The following is a 16,587-nucleotide window of genomic DNA, read 5'->3' on the forward strand; positions in this document are numbered from 1 at the left end:
CACAGGGGTTTGATCGTTCTTCAGAGCAGCTTGAGTGACAAGGGGGAGACACTGTGTCTGGACATGTGACCATGTTCGGGAAGGTGTTTTTTCCACTTTGGATCCTTTAAAAAGCCTGTGAATTAGACAAAGGGCAGGCATTTGAAATCTTTGCTTGACCTGGCTGGAGCCACAGAGAAAAGACCCGGAAAAGTGCTACCTCTTTCTGTAAAGGAGACTCGCATCTTTTGAAAAGGAATTCTGCATTTGAAAGGTGGCAGATTCCTGTTGCCTCCGGTCTCTGAAGAATTTCTGCATCCAGTGAGATTCCTGCTGCCTCTTGTGTTCTAAGAAAATCCTGAAATCTGAAGAAATCTTCTACTGCTAGACTGCTGCTTCAAAGCTCAAATAGACCTGTTGCTATACCCCTGATGGAAGACCTGTGCAATGCCTGCTGCAGTTAAATTGCCGTGAATACCTACCCTTCACAGACTGTTCATTAACCTCGCCTGGAGAGATTTTGAGTGGCATCCGACTATTTGACTCTGAGACACTTCGCCATACTGAAAACATCCAACCAGAACATGAACCTCCATTATTTTTATTATTCCTTCTATTCCTAAGAAACAGTTATAATCCAAAACCTCCTTTTGAAACCGGTCAATTGTTTCTTTTTGAATGTATGTGTGTGTGCATGAGAGAATAAGGATTTTTTCATGTATAGATTTATCTCATTAGTAGTTAAGACCTATTTATTTTCTAGTAAATAGTTAATGTTGTTGTTGTTTTAAGAAACCTGGTTTTGTATGCTTTATTCTGGGGGAAAAATACAGTATTTAATTTGGCTTGTCTTTGGTAGGTGGGAAACTTTATTTGATATACTATGACCTGTGGAGTAGTGGAACTGAATTAACAGTGCATTACTCCCGCCGTGGTCATAACAAATAGAATAAATATTTTAAAAGCAAAATAACTTGCTCATATTTAGCACCCATACCTTTCATTTCCTGCTTGGTTTATGCATTTAAATTTCTGCTCCATTAAATCAAAATCATTTTTTGACAGTCACTTTCACTGCGTGGTAGCATGGTCCATTCTGTACATTAACCATTTTAGATATATTTCTTATATGACTCGGTTTACAATTGTGTCCATCAGGGTTTTTCTGGTTCCACATGAAGAACTCCAAAACGCACTGAAAGTCATCTACTTTGTGACTTTGACAATAACGATTGTTCTCCTTGTCATGCCCCTATTTTTAACTTAGTGCCAATTTTGTTTTTCTAGCCTAGCGATTTAGATTGAACACTCCCAACAGCTATTAAAGCAAATCACTTGAGATTTCGAAATGCTGTTCATAATTTGGTAAACATGTCAGTCATTTAAACCTTTTGAAGGTCACTCTCCCATAATGTTCCACCATACTATTGATACCTAGTCCATACCTGGTGTTCACCTCTTGATCCTATTTTTCTAATACTATTCCTTACTTTTAATATTTTAGCCTATGACATAAAATTGCCAACATCTGTAAAATTTAACAGCATGAATACACCAATATTGAGATAGGGCTTTCTATATAACTATAGCCCCTACATAAGAGGAGAGACATATCAGATATGCTTTAATGCCTTTTGTAAGTGCTGGAAACTGGGAAATTGGGGATGCAGAACAAAAATGAGCACAAATGTGGACCTGCTTGCCCGAAGTCTTCGGTATAGCATAAGAAACAATATGATTTCCATCTCTAATGATTCTTCCTTTCAGTTACAAGGCACAAGAGAGTGGTGAGCTCATTCCCATTACCAGTGAAACCAAAATGAAGAATGCATGGACTGAGGTCAGAAATCAGCGTTTGACCATTTGGTGCAAGTTTCTGGAGGTGAGAGATGATTATTCATACTGTAAATGTTCACATGGTTTTGCATTGGCTTATGTTATTTTTCTCAAGCCCATGGTTCTTCTTAACTAACATGAGATTTTTAAATTCATTCATCTTTCCACATTAGGCAGTAGCACTGTATGATTATGAGGTCTCTGACCCTGCTGATCTGGGCTTTCATAAAGGAGACATCATCCAAGTTTTAGCACAAGGTGAGAATCATAAGGTATCACTGCTTATCACTTAAGGTTCTGAAGTAAATATTTAGCATGACCTTTGTGTAGGCAATCTCTCTAATGCATTTTTTTGGACTAGCCATTTTGTTAGTAGTTTGTAAGTGCCACTTTTATACATTCACATTGACTGTTCAATTTCACAAAAGCCATAATATATTTTACTGCTTATGTAAAAAAGGAAAAATGACAATCCACTCAAACATTGACTTCAGAAAAAAAATGGCCACTCACATCAATACATAGAAACACAAAGAAGTTTCAACATGGAAACAAGCCATTCGACCCATGCAGTTTATGTTGCCATTTATCCGCACCCCACCCCCCCCACCCTCTTTGTCAGCAAATAGTTCTAACTATATCGTCAGATACAGGAAAAATGCCGTGAACAACAGATGCCCCTCTACATTGCTTTCATTGGTCTCACCAAAGCCTTTGACCTTGTCAGCAGACGTGGTCTCTTCAGACTACTAGAAAAGATTGGATGCCCACCAAAGCTGCTAAGTATCATCACCTCATTCCATGACAATATGAAAGGCACAATTCAACATGGTGGCTCCTCATCAGAGCCCTTTCCTATCCTGAGTGGCGTGAAACAGGGCTGTGTTCTCGCACCCACACTTTTTGGGATTTTCTTCTCCCTGCTGCTTTCACATGCGTTCAAGTCCTCTGAAGAAGACATTTCCTCCACACAAGATCAGGGGGCAGGTTGTTCAACCTTGCCCGTCTACGAGCGAAGTCCAAAGTACGGAAAGTCCTCATCAGGGAACTCCTCTTTGCTGACGATGCTGCTTTAACATCTCACACTGAAGACTGCCTGCAGAGCCTCATCGACAGATTTGCGGCTGCCTGCAATGAATTTGGCCTAACCATCAACCTCAAGAAAACGAACATCATGGGACAGGATGTCAGAAATGCTCCATCCATCAATATTGGCGACCACGCTCTGGAACTGGTTCAAGAGTTCACCTACCTAGGCTCAACTATCACCAGTAACCTGTCTCTAGATGCAGAAATCAACAAGCGCATGGGAAAGGCTTCCACTGCTATGTCCAGACTGGCCAAGAGAGTGTGGGAAAATGGCGCACTGACACGGAACACAAAAGTCTGAGTGTATCAAGCCTGTGTCCTCAGTACCTTGCTCTATGGCAGCAAGGCCTGGACAACGTATGTTAGCCAAGAGCGACATCTCAATTCATTCCATCTTCGCTGCCTCCGGAGAATACTTGGCATCAGGTGGCAGGACCGTATCTCCAACACAGAAATCCTCGAGGCGGCCAACATCCCCAGCTTATACAGACTACTGAGTCAGCGGCGCTTGAGATGGCTTGGCCATGTGAGCCGCATGGAAGATGGCAGGATCCCCAAAGACACATTGTACAGCGAGCTCGCCACTGGTATCAGACCCACCGGCCGTCCATGTCTCTGCTTTAAAGACGTCTGCAAACGCGACGTGAAGTCCTGTGACATTGATCACAAATCGTGGGAGTCAGTTGCCAGCGTCCGCCAAAGCTGGCGGGCAGCCATAAAGGCAGGGCTAAAGTGTGGCGAGTCGAAGAGCCTTCGTAGTTGGCAGGAAAAAAGACAGAGGCGCAAGGGGAGAGCCAACTGTGTAACAGCCCCGACAAACAAATTTCTCTGCAGCACCTGTGGAAGAGCCTGTCACTCTAGAATTGGCCTTTATAGCCACTCCAGGTGCTGCTTCACAAACCACTGACCACCTCCAGGCGCTTATCCATTGTCTCTCAAGATAAGGAGGCCAAAGAAGAGCTCTAACTATATTTACCCATCTTGTTACCATTATCTCTTCAACTCCTTTTCCATCACCCACCTAAGCAATCCAACTTTGAATGTTGTCATAGTTTCTGCCTTAACCTTTAACTCTGGAAGTGAAAATACAGATTCAGCACAGATTCCAAAAGGGAAAGTCATGCTTTGACCAACCTTATTGAACTCTTTGAAGTAACATCCTGGGAAGTGGTCTTTCACAGGGATTGGTGCTGAGACCACTGTTGTTCACAATTTACATTAATAATTTAGTCTCTGCAATCGAAAGTACAATTACAAAATTTGCAAATAACACCAAATTGGGAGGTGTTTTGAATACAAAGGAAGACTGTGACAGAATACAGCTTGCAGAAGGGTATGTAATTGGCAAATGAATTTCAATACAGCTAAGTGTGAGGTGGTACATTTTGGTAGCAAGAATAAGGATGCCATATACTGCTTAGATAAGAGTCTAAATGAGGTAGAGGAGCAAAGGGATGTAGGGGTACAGATACACAAATCACTTAAAGTAGTAACAGATAAATAAAGTCAGCAAACCAAGCACTGGTATTCATTTCTTGAGGGATAGAATTGAAAGGCAAAGAAGTTACATTATTAAACTTGTATTGAACCTTGGTTAGACCATACTTCAGAGAACTGTGCAGTGTTCCGATCTCCATATTATGAAACGGATACAGTAGCATTGATGAAAGTACAAAAGGAGACTCACAAGGATGATACCAGAACAAAGGATATATTCATCAGGACATGCTGTGGTTCTTTTCTCTAGAAAAGAGAAGGCCAAGGGATGACTTTATAGATAATGAGACAGTTTGATAGGTTAGATGTAGAGAAAATGTTTTCACTTCTGGGGAGTCCAAAACTGGAGATTATTAATGTAAGAAAGTCACTAATAAATCCAATAGAAAATTTGGGAGAAACTTCTTTACCTGCAGAATGTGGAAGATGCTAGCTACCGCAAGGATTAGTTGAGGCAAATAGCATAGGTGTATTTAAGGGCAAGTTAGATAAGTATGAGGGAGAAAGAAATGGAAAGTTGTGATAATAGGGCTAGATGAAGTAGGATGGGAGGTGGTTCGTGTGGAACATAAACTATTTGGGGTTGAATGGCCTGTTTCTGTGCTGTACGCTCATGGAATATACAGCACAGAAACAGGCCATTCAGCCCAACCAGTCTATGCTGACATTTATGCTCCACTCGAGCCTCCTCCCATCCTTCCTCATCTAACTCTATCAGCATAGCCCTCTCGATCATGCTTATCCAGCTTCCCCTTAAATGCATCGATACTACTTGTCTCAACTGTTGCAAGTTCCACATTCTCACCACGGTCTGGGTAAACACATTTCTTCCGAAATTCCTGTTCTATGTCTTGCTGACCAACGTTCCCTTTAATTTTTTTTTGGAGTGCATGGGTGATTTATTTAAGTGCGCGGCGCCTTTAAATTTTCTGAGGCAGTAATTTAAAGAGGTTGACTTGTGCGGTCTGCACGGGGACTTTCGGATTGCTGCGCACTTGCGCAGCTTACAGGCAATATTGTTGCTGACCATCTTATATTTATGTCCTCTAGTTTTGCTCATTCCCACAAGTGGAAACTCTCTTTTTCTCTACTGTATCAAAACCTTTCATAATGGTAAAGACCCCTATTCAGTCATCCCTCAGCCTTCTTTTTCAGGAGAAAAGAGACCTAGCCTGTTCATCCTTTCCTGAAATGTATAACTTCATAGTTCTGGTATCACTCATGTAAATCTTTTTCGCACTCTTTCCAGTACCTTCTTTTTATTATATGGTGACCAGAACTGTACACAGTACTCTAAGTGTGATCTAACCAAGGTTTGATATCAGTTTAGTATAACTTCTCTGCTTTTCCCTTCAGAAATAGACCCCAGTGCTTGCTTTGCTTTTGTTAGACCTTACTGAACTGCATTGCTACTTTGTGATTTATTTGCATTCTCAGATCCCATTGCTCCTCTACATCATTTAGATTCTTTCTGACGAACATGTGACCTCTTGTTTGTTACCAAAATGTAATACCTCACATGCTGAAATTCATTTGCCAATTATATGCACATTCTGCAAGTTTCTTAATGTCATCTTGTAATTTGTTGCAGTCCTCCTTAGTGTTGACTATCCTCCCAATTTGGTGTCGTCCACAAATTTAGAAATTGTGCCTCTGATTCCAAAGTCTAAATCATTAATATAAATTTTGAACAACAACAGCATTGATAAAAGTGCAAGAGTGATGAATTCCACAGCCTTATAACTGTGTAAAACAATTTCTCTTGCTTTCTGTTCTAAATCTTACATGTAATCTTGTATCTATGACCCCATGCTCTTGCCCCCTAAACCACTGGAAACAATCTGCTTCTATCCTATTATAATTTTAAAAGAACATTTGTGTTGTTTTAATGAAAAGATGTAATTTTGCATGCTTTTCATATCAATTTTTCCTCATACTCAGCAGCATTCTAGTTAAATTTGAGTTGTAACTTCTCTATATAGCTTTATTAAATGGAGGTGGTGTCTTTAATGTTCTGGGTCTGCTAAATCCCTCTGCTATTTCACAGCACTGAGCTCACTTTAAGAGTTCCATCATAATCTCATACTTACTGATGTTGAATTCCACCTTCCACCTTTATCCATTCCACTCATCTCATTAATATCCCTTTGCAGGTTTGGGTTTCATGTCTATGGCTTTGTGCAGGTGCTACAGGTACATCTGCAATTTCAACACTACTCCGCTGAGGTCCATTTCCAAATTATTGATAAATAAAAGTGACCCCAGAACTGAATCCTATGGAATATCAGTATCCACTCTGGAAAAATGCCCTTAACTCCTACCCTCTTTCTGCCTTCCAACCAACTTTTGATCTAATTTACTGTCCTCCCTCATGATCCTAAGACATATCCCATCAGGCCATGGCACTTTGTCTTCCTTTAGCTTAACCAACTTATTATGTTGGAGAAAAGGAAACTTTAGCTATCACTTGTTCTACTCTCAGCCACTTCAGGAGTTACCTGTTCACAGAATCACAGAATAATACAGTGCAGAAGAGGCCCTTCGGCCCATCGCGTCTGCACCGATACATTAAAGACACCTGACCTGTCTACGTAATCCCATTTGCCAGCACTTGGCCCATAGCTTTGAATGTTATGACGTGCCAAGTTCTCATCCAGGTACTTTTTAAAGGATGTGAGGCAACCTGCCTCTACCACCCTCCCAGGCAGGGCATTCCAGACCGTCACCACCCTCTGGGCAAAAAAGTTCTTCCTCAAATCCCCCTTAAACCTCCTGCCCCTCACCTTAAACTTGTGACTCCTCGTAACTGACCCTTCAACTAAGAGGAACAACTGCTCCCTATCCACCCTGTCCATGCCCCTCATAATCTTGTACACCTCGATCAGGTCACCCCTCAGTCTTCTCTGCTCCAGCAAAAACAACCCAAGCCTATCCAATCTCTCTTCATAGCTTAAATGTTCCATCCCAGGCAACATCCTGGTGAATCGCCTCTGCACCCCCTCCAATGCAATCACATCCTTCCTATAATGTGGTGACCAGAATTGCAAACAGTACTCCAGCTGTGGCCTTACCAAAGTTCTGTACAACTCCAACATGACCTCACTGCTTTTGTAATCTATGCCTCGATTGATAAAAGCAAGTATCCCATATGCCTTTTTCACCACCCTATTAACCTGCCCTTCTGCCTTCAGAGATCTATGGACAAACACGCCAAGGTCCCTTTGTTCCTCGGAACTTCCCAGTGTCAAGCTATTCATTGTCACAGTACTCCTTCCAAAGTGTTTCACCTCACACTTTTCAGCGTTAAATTCCATCTGCCACTTTTCTGCCCATTTGACCATCCCGTCTATATCTTCCTGTAACCTAAGACACTCCACCTCACTGTTAACCACTCGACCAATCTTTGTGTCATCCGCGAACTTACTGATCCTACCCCCCACATAGTCATCTATGTCGTTTATATAAATGACAAACAATAAGGGACCCAGCACAGATCTCTGTGGTACGCCACTGGACACTGGCTTCCAGTCACTAAAACAGCCGTCTGTCATCACTCTCTGTCTCCTACAGCTAAGCCAATTTTGAATCCACCTTATCAAGTTACCCTATATCCCATGTGCATTTGCTTTCTTGATAAGTCTTCCATGTGGGACCTTGTCAAAGGCTTTGCTGAAATCCATGTAAACTACATCAACTGCAGTAACCTCATCTACACACCTGGTCACATGCTCAAAAAATTCAATCAAATTTGTTAGGCATGACCTCCCTCTGACAAAGTTATGCTGACTATTCCTAATCAAATTTTGCCTCTCCAAGTGGAGATAGATTCTCCCCTTCAGAATTTTCTCCAATAGTTTCCCTACCACTGACATGAGACTCACTGGTCTGTAGTTCCCTGGCTTATCTCTACAACCTTTCTTAAATAGTGGGACCACATTAGCTGTTCTCCAGTCCTCTGGCACCTCCCCCGTGGCCAGAAAGGAATAAAAAATTAGGGCAGAGCCCCTGCAATCTCCACCCTCGCTTCCCACAGCATCCTGGGACACAAATTGTCCAGACCTGGAGATTTGTCCATTTTTAAGCCTTCCAAAACCTCCAATACCTTGTCACTCCCTATGACAATTTGTTCAAGAACCTCACAGTCTCTCTCTCTCTCTAAGTTCCATATCTACATCCTCATTCTCTTGGGTGAAGACAGATGTGAAGTATTCGTTCAACACCCTACCAATGTCCTCTGGCTCCACCCACAAATTTCCCCCTTTGTCCCTAATGGGTCCTACTCTTTCCCTGGTTTTCCTCCCCATTGATGTACTTATAGAATATCTTGGGATTTTCCTTACTTTTACCAGCCAGAGCTTTCTCATATCCCCTCTTTGCTCTCCTAATTGCTTTCTTAAGCTCCATCCTACACTTTCTGTGCTCCACTAATGCTTCCATTGATTTGCTCTCCTTGTATTTGCTAAAAGCCTCTCTTTTCCTTCTCATCGTACCCTGAATGTTTCTGGTCCATGGTTCTCTGGGCTTGTTGCTCCTACCTATTACCCTTGAGGGAACATGTTGGGCCTGTACCCTCCCCATTTCCTTTTTGAATGCCCCCCACTGCTCTTCTGTAGAGTTCCCGACAAGTACCTCTTTCCAGTCTACCTTGGCCAGATCCTGCCTTATTTTACTAAAATTCACTCTCCCCCAATCCAAAACCTTTTTTTGCAACTTGTCTATTTCTTTCTCCATAACAAGCTTAAATTGTACCATATTGTGGTCACTATCACCAAAATGCTCCCCCACCAACACATCAACCACCTGTCCGGCTTCATTCCCCAGCACTGCACCCTCCCTTGTTGGATCCTCTACATATTCTCCTGTATACATTTTAAGAACTCCACTCCATCTAAGCCCTTAACACGATGACTATCCCAATTAATGTTGGAAAAGTTGAAATCACCTAATATAATTACCTTATTATTTTTACACACCTCTGCAAATTGTGCACATATTTGCTCCTCAATTTCCCGCTGACTATCTGGGGGTCTATAATAAACACCTAACAATGTGGCTGTCCCTTTTTTATTCCTAAACTCTACCCATAAAGCTTCATTTGATGCCCCCTCCAAGATATCATCTCTCCTTACTGCAGTAATTGACTCCTTAACTAATATTGCAATGCCCCCTCCTCTTTTACCCCCTCCTCTGTCTTGCCTGAAGATTCTATATCCCGGGATACTGAGCTGCCAATTCTGCCCCTCCCTCAACCATGTCTCCGTGATGACTACTATATCACAATTCCACGTGTCAATCCTTGCCCTTAACTCATCCGTTTTACCTGCAATACTCCAGGCATTAAAGTAGAGGCCTTCCATCCTGGTCTTACTCCCTTGAAACTTACTTCTGCTGTATTCCCTCTGACTTGTTCACTTTCCTGTGTTTAGCTGTGTCCCTATTCTGCTAGGAGTCTGCATTCCCTCCCCCTGCCAAATTAGTTTAAACCCCTCCCAACAGCACTAGCAAACCCGCCAGCAAGGATGTTAGTCCCCCTCTGGTTCAGATGTAGACCGTCCCGCTTGTACAGGTCCCACCTTTCCCAGAAACGGTCCCAGTGGACCAGGAATCTAAAACCCTCCCTCCTGCACCAACTCTTAAGCCACGTGTTCATCTGTGCTATTCTCCTATTTCTATACTCGCTAGCATGTGGCTCTGGGAGTAATCCAGAGATTACAACCCGAGAGGTCCTGCTTTTTAGTCTACTGCCTAACTCCCTGAATTCTTGATGCAAGACCTCATCCCTCTTTCTACCTATGTCATTGATACCAACATGTACCATGACCTCTGCCTTATCACCCTCCCCATTCAGGATGCCCTGCAGCCGTTCAGTGACATCCCGGATCCTGGCACCAGGGAGGCAACACACCATCCTGGAGTCACGTTGACGGCCACAGTAGCACCTATCTGTTCCCCTGACTATAGAATCCCCTATTACTATTGCTCTTCCTCTCTTTCCCCCTTCCTGTACAGACAGGCTGCTTGCGGTGCCAGAAGTTTGGCTCTGTCTGCACTCCTTGGAGGAACCAGCCTCATCAGCCTCCAAAATGGAATACCGATTTGCAAGCGGGACCCCAGAGGACTCCTGAACTACCTGCCTGTTTCTGTTGGATTGCCTGGTGGTCACCCATTCCCTTCCTTCCTCAAGTCCCTTCAGCTGCGGTGTGACCACCTCTCTATACGTGCTATCCACAATGCTCTCAGACTCGCGGATGCTCCACAGTGTTTCCAGCCACCGTTCCAGCTCTGAAACCCGAGCTTCCAGGAGCTGCAGCTGGACACACTTCCTGCACACATGCTGGTCCCAGGGACTGGAAATGTTCCTGGATTCCCACATGCAGCAAGAGGAGCAAACCACGGCTTTGAGCTCTCCTGTCATGACTAAACCCTTTAAATTTAAAACTTTAGGAGACTATTATAATTTTAAAAACAACTAAGTCTTTCTAAAACAATGACTTACAATTCAATTCAGTTTGAAAAATACCCACCAGGACTTACTCAACTGTTCTTGAAGATATTCTTGTAAAGACCGAGGCAAATTACTTCTTAAATACCTCTACCATTTATTGATCATCTGCAAGTGAACAATTTTCTTCTCTTAGGGGTTCCCACTTTAACAAATCTCTTTTTACCAATATACTTTATTGTTCCTTTTGATGTTTCTTTTTAAATATGTTTCCCACACACCCTCTTAGCTTTCTTTATCCTAAACCTACTTGTGTTTCCATTTTTGAAAAGGAACAAATACAGACCCTCGTTAATGTTTACATGTCAATTTTTTTCTAAAAGTTATCAAATGTTGAACTGAAGGCTTGTTCTGAAATTATGAATTTGAATTATATTCTAATATATATTGACAGTCACAAATGTACTTCACTTTCAAGTCAAATTTAAAAATCTCTAGCATCTCGTTTTTAAACATTATTTCACTGCTTTTCTTTCTTTCCACAGTAAACAACAACTGGCTGGAAGGACAATGCAAAGGAAATACCGGCATCTTCCCAGCAACTTTTGTCAAAGAATTAAGCATGGCATGAATTCAGGAATGTAAAGTACATGCAAATGTGTGTACTGATTTTGAAGTAATCCCTTTCTCCTAGGGTGATACTAGAATGATTATCTACAGATGATAAGATTTTTTAGTGGTTTGAATTTCTAAATTTTTTTTTCCAAACACAAGTTGATTCAGTTTGTGTTTGGACTCATCACTGCTTCCAAAAAGGATTGGGAAAATAATGCTGAGTTTCCTTTATTTGAGTGTTGTGTTGCAAGACAGTGTAACTTAAAGTGACCAGTTTTCACCACTCAAAATTGCATTGGTATAAAATCAGTTTAGTATAACTGAACTGTAGATCTTCTTGGACAACATCTAACTGCTCAAAACATCCTGCTTTCCCAAAAATGTTTTTAATACCCTTAGCTGAAATCATAGTTATGAACAAGGAACCAACGTCCAAATGCTTGGCAGCTCCAATGATCCTGTTCTCAGGTGACAAAAATTTTTAATTATTTTTACTTTGGAGGGATCATATGAAGTAGATTCCAAAATATATTAGACATTATCTCTGCAGTACCTGAAGTTAATAAACCCATAATGGATCAGATTAATTGCTTTTGCTTTTTCATTCACCAGTCTTTGATTGCATGCTTTATAAAAGAGTATTTTTCTCAAAATGCTGGTGTTAATTGATACCATTCAAGTTCAGAACACTTGGTATATCAAGTATTAGTTGCCTACTACTACTTAACCTGAAGTTAAAGACCAGTTCTACAAGGAACTCCATAATATCATTAGTAGCATCCCCAATACTGATCATCTGTTCCTGCTGGGGGACTTTAATGCCAGGGTTGGGGCCAACCATGACTCATGGCCCTTCTGCCTTGGGCACTATGGCATTGGAAGGATGGATGAAAATGGACAGAGACTGCTGGAGTTGTGTACCGATCACAACCTCTGCATCACCAACTCGTTCTTTCATACTAAACCCTGTCACCGGGTTTCTTGAAGGGACCCGTGATCACGTCGTTGGCACCAGCTGGACCTCATCATCACAAGGCAAGCCTCTTTAAACAGTGTTCAAATCACATGCAGCTTCCACAGTGTGGACTGCGACACTGACCACTCCCGGGTGTGCAGCAAGGCTAGACTCAAACCAAAGAAGCAGTACCACAGGACATGCGCGATGCCAATATCATCACCCTCTATAAGAACAAGGGTGACCGCGGTGACTGCAACAAATACCGTGGGATCTCTCTGCTCAGCATAGTGGAGAAAATCTTTGCTCGAGTCTCTTTAAACAGGCTCCAGAAGCTGGCTGAGCGTGTCTACCCTGAGGCACAGTGTGGCTTTCAAGCAGAGAGATCCACCATTGACATGCTGTTCTCCCTTCGCCAGCTACAAGAGAAATGCCGTGAACAACAGATGCCCCTCGATGTTGCTTTCATTGATCTCACCAAAGCCTTTGACCTCGTCAGCAGATGTGGTCTCTGCAGACTACTAGAAAAGATCGGATGTCCACCAAAGCTACTAAGTATCATCTCATTCCATGACAATATGAAAGGCATAATTAGCATAGTGGCGCCTCATCAGACCCCTTTCCTATCCTGAGTGGCATAAAACAGGGCTGTGTTCTCGCACCTACACTGTTTGGGATCTTCTTCTCACTGCTGCTCTCACATGCATTCAAGTCTTCTGAAGAAGGAATTTTCCTCCACAAAAGATCAGATGGCAGGTTGTTCAACCTTACCCGTCTAAGAGCAAAGACCAAAGTACGGAAAGTCATCATCAGGGAACTCCTCTTTGCTGACGATGCTGCATTAAAATCTCACACTGAAGAGTGTCTGCAGAGACTCATCGACAGGGTTGCGGCTGCCTGCAATGAATTTGGCCTAACCATCAGCCTCAAGAAAATGAACATCATGGGGCAGGACGTCAGAAATGCTCCATCCATCAATATTGGCGACCATGCTCTGGAAGTGGTTCAAGAGTTCACCTACCTAGGCTCAACTATCACCAGTAACCTGTCTCTCGATGCAGAAATCAACAAGCGCATGGGAAAGGCTTCCACTGCTATATCCAGACTGGCCAAGAGAGTGTGGGAAAATGGCGCACTGACACAGAACACAAAAGTCCGAGTCTATCAAGCCTGTGTCCTCAGTACCTTGCTCTATGGCAGCGAGGACTGGACAACGTATGTCAGCCAAGAGCGACGTCTCAATTCATTCCTTCTTCGCTGCCTCCGGAGAATACGGCATCAGGTGGCAGGACCGTATCTCCAACACAGAAGTCTTCGAGGCGGCCAACATCCCCAGCTTGTACACACTACTGAGTCAGCGGCGCTTGAGATGTCTTGGCCATGTGAGCCGCATGGAAGATGGCAGGATCCCCAAAGACACATTGTACAGCAAGCTCGCCACTGGTATCAGACCCACCGGCCGTCCATGTCTCCACTTTAAAGATGTCTGCAAATGCGACATGAAATCCTGTGACATTGATCACAAGTCGTGGGAGTCAGTTGCCAGCATTCGCCAGAGCTGGCGGGCAGCCATAAAGATGGGGCTAAAATGTGGCGAGTCGAAGAGACTTAGTAGTTGGCAGGAAAAAAGACAGAGGCGCAAGGGGAGAGCCAACTGTGCAACAGCCCCGACAAACAAATTTCTCTGCAGCACCTGTGGAAGAGCCTGTCACTCTAGAATTGGCCTTTATAGCCACTCCAGGCTCTGCTTCACAAACCACTGACCACCTCCAGGCGTGTATCCATTGTCTCTCGAGATAAGGAGGCCAAAGAAGAAGAAGAAGAGACGTGACTATTCAAACAGGAGACTGACCAATAGTCTATCTTTCACCCTCTGTAAACTTGGTCATTCAAAACACTGCTGCTTGTGCCTTAGCTTGGACCAAGTCCCATTCACTGATCTACACTGGATCTTAGTTAGGCAATAGTTCAATTTTAAAATTTTCATCCTTGTTTTCAAATCTCCCCTTCCCCTCCCAATTTTGTAACTACCTCCAGCCTTACAACCAAAGTTACCTTTACTGTGCTGTTCTAAGTCTTGTCTCTTGCGCATCCCTGGTTTTAAATACACCACCATTGGCAGACATGCCTTCAGCTGCCAAGGCCCTAAGGTCCGGAATTCCCTCCCTAAACATCTGTCTCTCTTTCCTCCTTTAAGACACTCCTTAAAACCTACCTGTTTGACCAAGATCTCGTTAGTGGCTTGGTGTCAAGTTTTACAGAATCATAGAATGGGTACAGCACAGAAGGAGGCCATTCAGTCCATCATGTCAATGTCAGCTCTCTGCAAGAGCAACTCAGCTAGTCCCATTCCTCAGTCTTTTCCCATAGCCTTGCAATTTTTTTCGCCTGCTAATTATCCAATTCCCTATTGAAAGCCATGATTGAATCTGCCTCCACCACACTCTCAGGCAGTGCATTCCAGATCCTAACTACTCGCTGTGTAGAAGAGTTTCCTCATGTCGCCTTTGGTTCTTTTGCCATTCACCTTAAATTGGTGTCCTGATTTTCGACCCTTATGCCAATGAGAAGTTTCTCTCTATCTACTTCGTCCCAAGCCCTCATGTTTTTCAACACTTCTATCAAATCTCCTCTCCACCTCTCTTCGCTAAGGAAAACAGCTCCATCTTCTCCAATCTATTCATGTAACCTAAGTCCCTCATCCATGGAACGATTCTCAATCTTTTCTGCACCCTCACATTCTGCATCCTTCTGAAGTGTGGTGCCCAGAATTGGAGACAATACTCTAGTCAAACAAGTCTTTAAAAAGGTTCTCCATAACCTCCTTGATTTTGTACTCTCTGCCTCTTTTATAAAGCTGAGGATGCCTTATTAACTGCTTTCTCAATCTGCCCTGTCACCTTCAATGATTTGGGCACATAGACCCCTAGCTCCCTCTGATCCAGCATCCCCTGTAGAATTGTATCCTTTATCTTATATTGCCTCTTTTGTTCGATAATGCACTTGTGAAGTACTTCAGGACATTTTACTAGGCTTTATATAAATAGTTGAAATTCTGCTGGTTTTGTCCTTATTCATTCCACAGTTGGAATCAGCCACTTTAGCTTTAATAATGTTACATAAACAGACGTTGCGGATTCTGATGCATTTTGCCAACTGCAGCACATTTTTGGCCTGCATTTTTTCCAATAGTGTTAATATCATCAACAAATGCAAAACAACCTTAAAACTGAGGAATCACTGCAACAAGGTTGTACAACATCTAAACCCTTGCCCCACTTAGAAGTTCTCCAGACTGTTTCCAAGTTTCTTAGAAGACACTGCAAGCTCAAAGAACTGACTAAACTAGCAACAGGGCACTCAAGGTGTCAAATTTTAATACTCTAATCAGATACATTAAGATACAACACATTTGCTTATTCAAATAATTACTGAACATTACAAGCCTCATGAGACGTTTTGGAATGCTATTTTCCATTTTGAATAAGTTACTTCTGCTGGAAAGAAATATAGCGTCTTTCACGACCTCAGAACATCCCAAAATGCCTTACAGATAATTAAGTACTTTTGAAATGTAGTAGTAACTGTGGTAATGCAGGAAAAGCAGCAGCCGATTTACAGACAGCAAGTTCCCACAACAGCAATGTGATAATGATCAGAATTTTTTAAAAGTGATGTTGATTAAGGGATGAACATCGGCTAGGACACAGAATCACAGAATTGTTACAGCACAGAGGGAGGAAGTTCAGCCCATCATGTCTGCACCAGCTCTCCAAGTGAGTAATTCACTTAGTGCCATTCCCCCGCCTTCTCGCCAAACCGTTAATTTAATGTAACTCCCACATTCACGCACATACATTCAAAAAGAACAGTGGTCTGGTTTTAAAGGTAGAGTTTTTTAAATTAGCTGTCTCTTGAGAATAAAATAAATAAGTAAGATTTGCGTTTTACATTCCCGATGAATGAAGTCTTCTAAGGTGAAGATAATCAAAGTTCACTTGAAGTCTTTATCTGGATTTGTTGGAAATACTCTGTTCTTGATTCGGCATTCAAACAGTTCAGTTGCAGTAACATTAAACAGCTCTTTCAACGATGAGCACAGCAATACAAATAACTTGTTTGAAAAAGAAAGCTTTTCTTCCTTGCTCAGGGAATTAACTTAGCCTGCATCTTT

General features: G+C 42.5%; 1 protein-coding gene across 2 annotated transcripts in view; it reads left to right on the forward strand.

Moving 5' to 3' along the window:
• ncf2 (neutrophil cytosolic factor 2) overlaps positions 1-12,041 on the forward strand; it is a 51,543-nt gene extending 39,502 nt beyond the window's left edge. For both annotated transcript variants that reach the window (XM_068037394.1, XM_068037392.1), the window contains 3 exons: positions 1,747-1,861; positions 1,989-2,073; positions 11,389-12,041. In XM_068037394.1, the coding sequence (XP_067893495.1) occupies positions 1,747-1,861; positions 1,989-2,073; positions 11,389-11,474 (286 nt within the window). In that variant the 3' untranslated portion in view covers positions 11,475-12,041. The remainder of the gene's footprint in view (positions 1-1,746; positions 1,862-1,988; positions 2,074-11,388) is intronic.
• The last annotated feature ends 4,546 nt before the right edge of the window (positions 12,042-16,587 follow it).

The sequence above is a fragment of the Heterodontus francisci genome, chromosome 8 (assembly GCF_036365525.1).
Source record: "Heterodontus francisci isolate sHetFra1 chromosome 8, sHetFra1.hap1, whole genome shotgun sequence".
In the NCBI taxonomy this organism is placed as follows: domain Eukaryota; kingdom Metazoa; phylum Chordata; class Chondrichthyes; order Heterodontiformes; family Heterodontidae; genus Heterodontus; species Heterodontus francisci.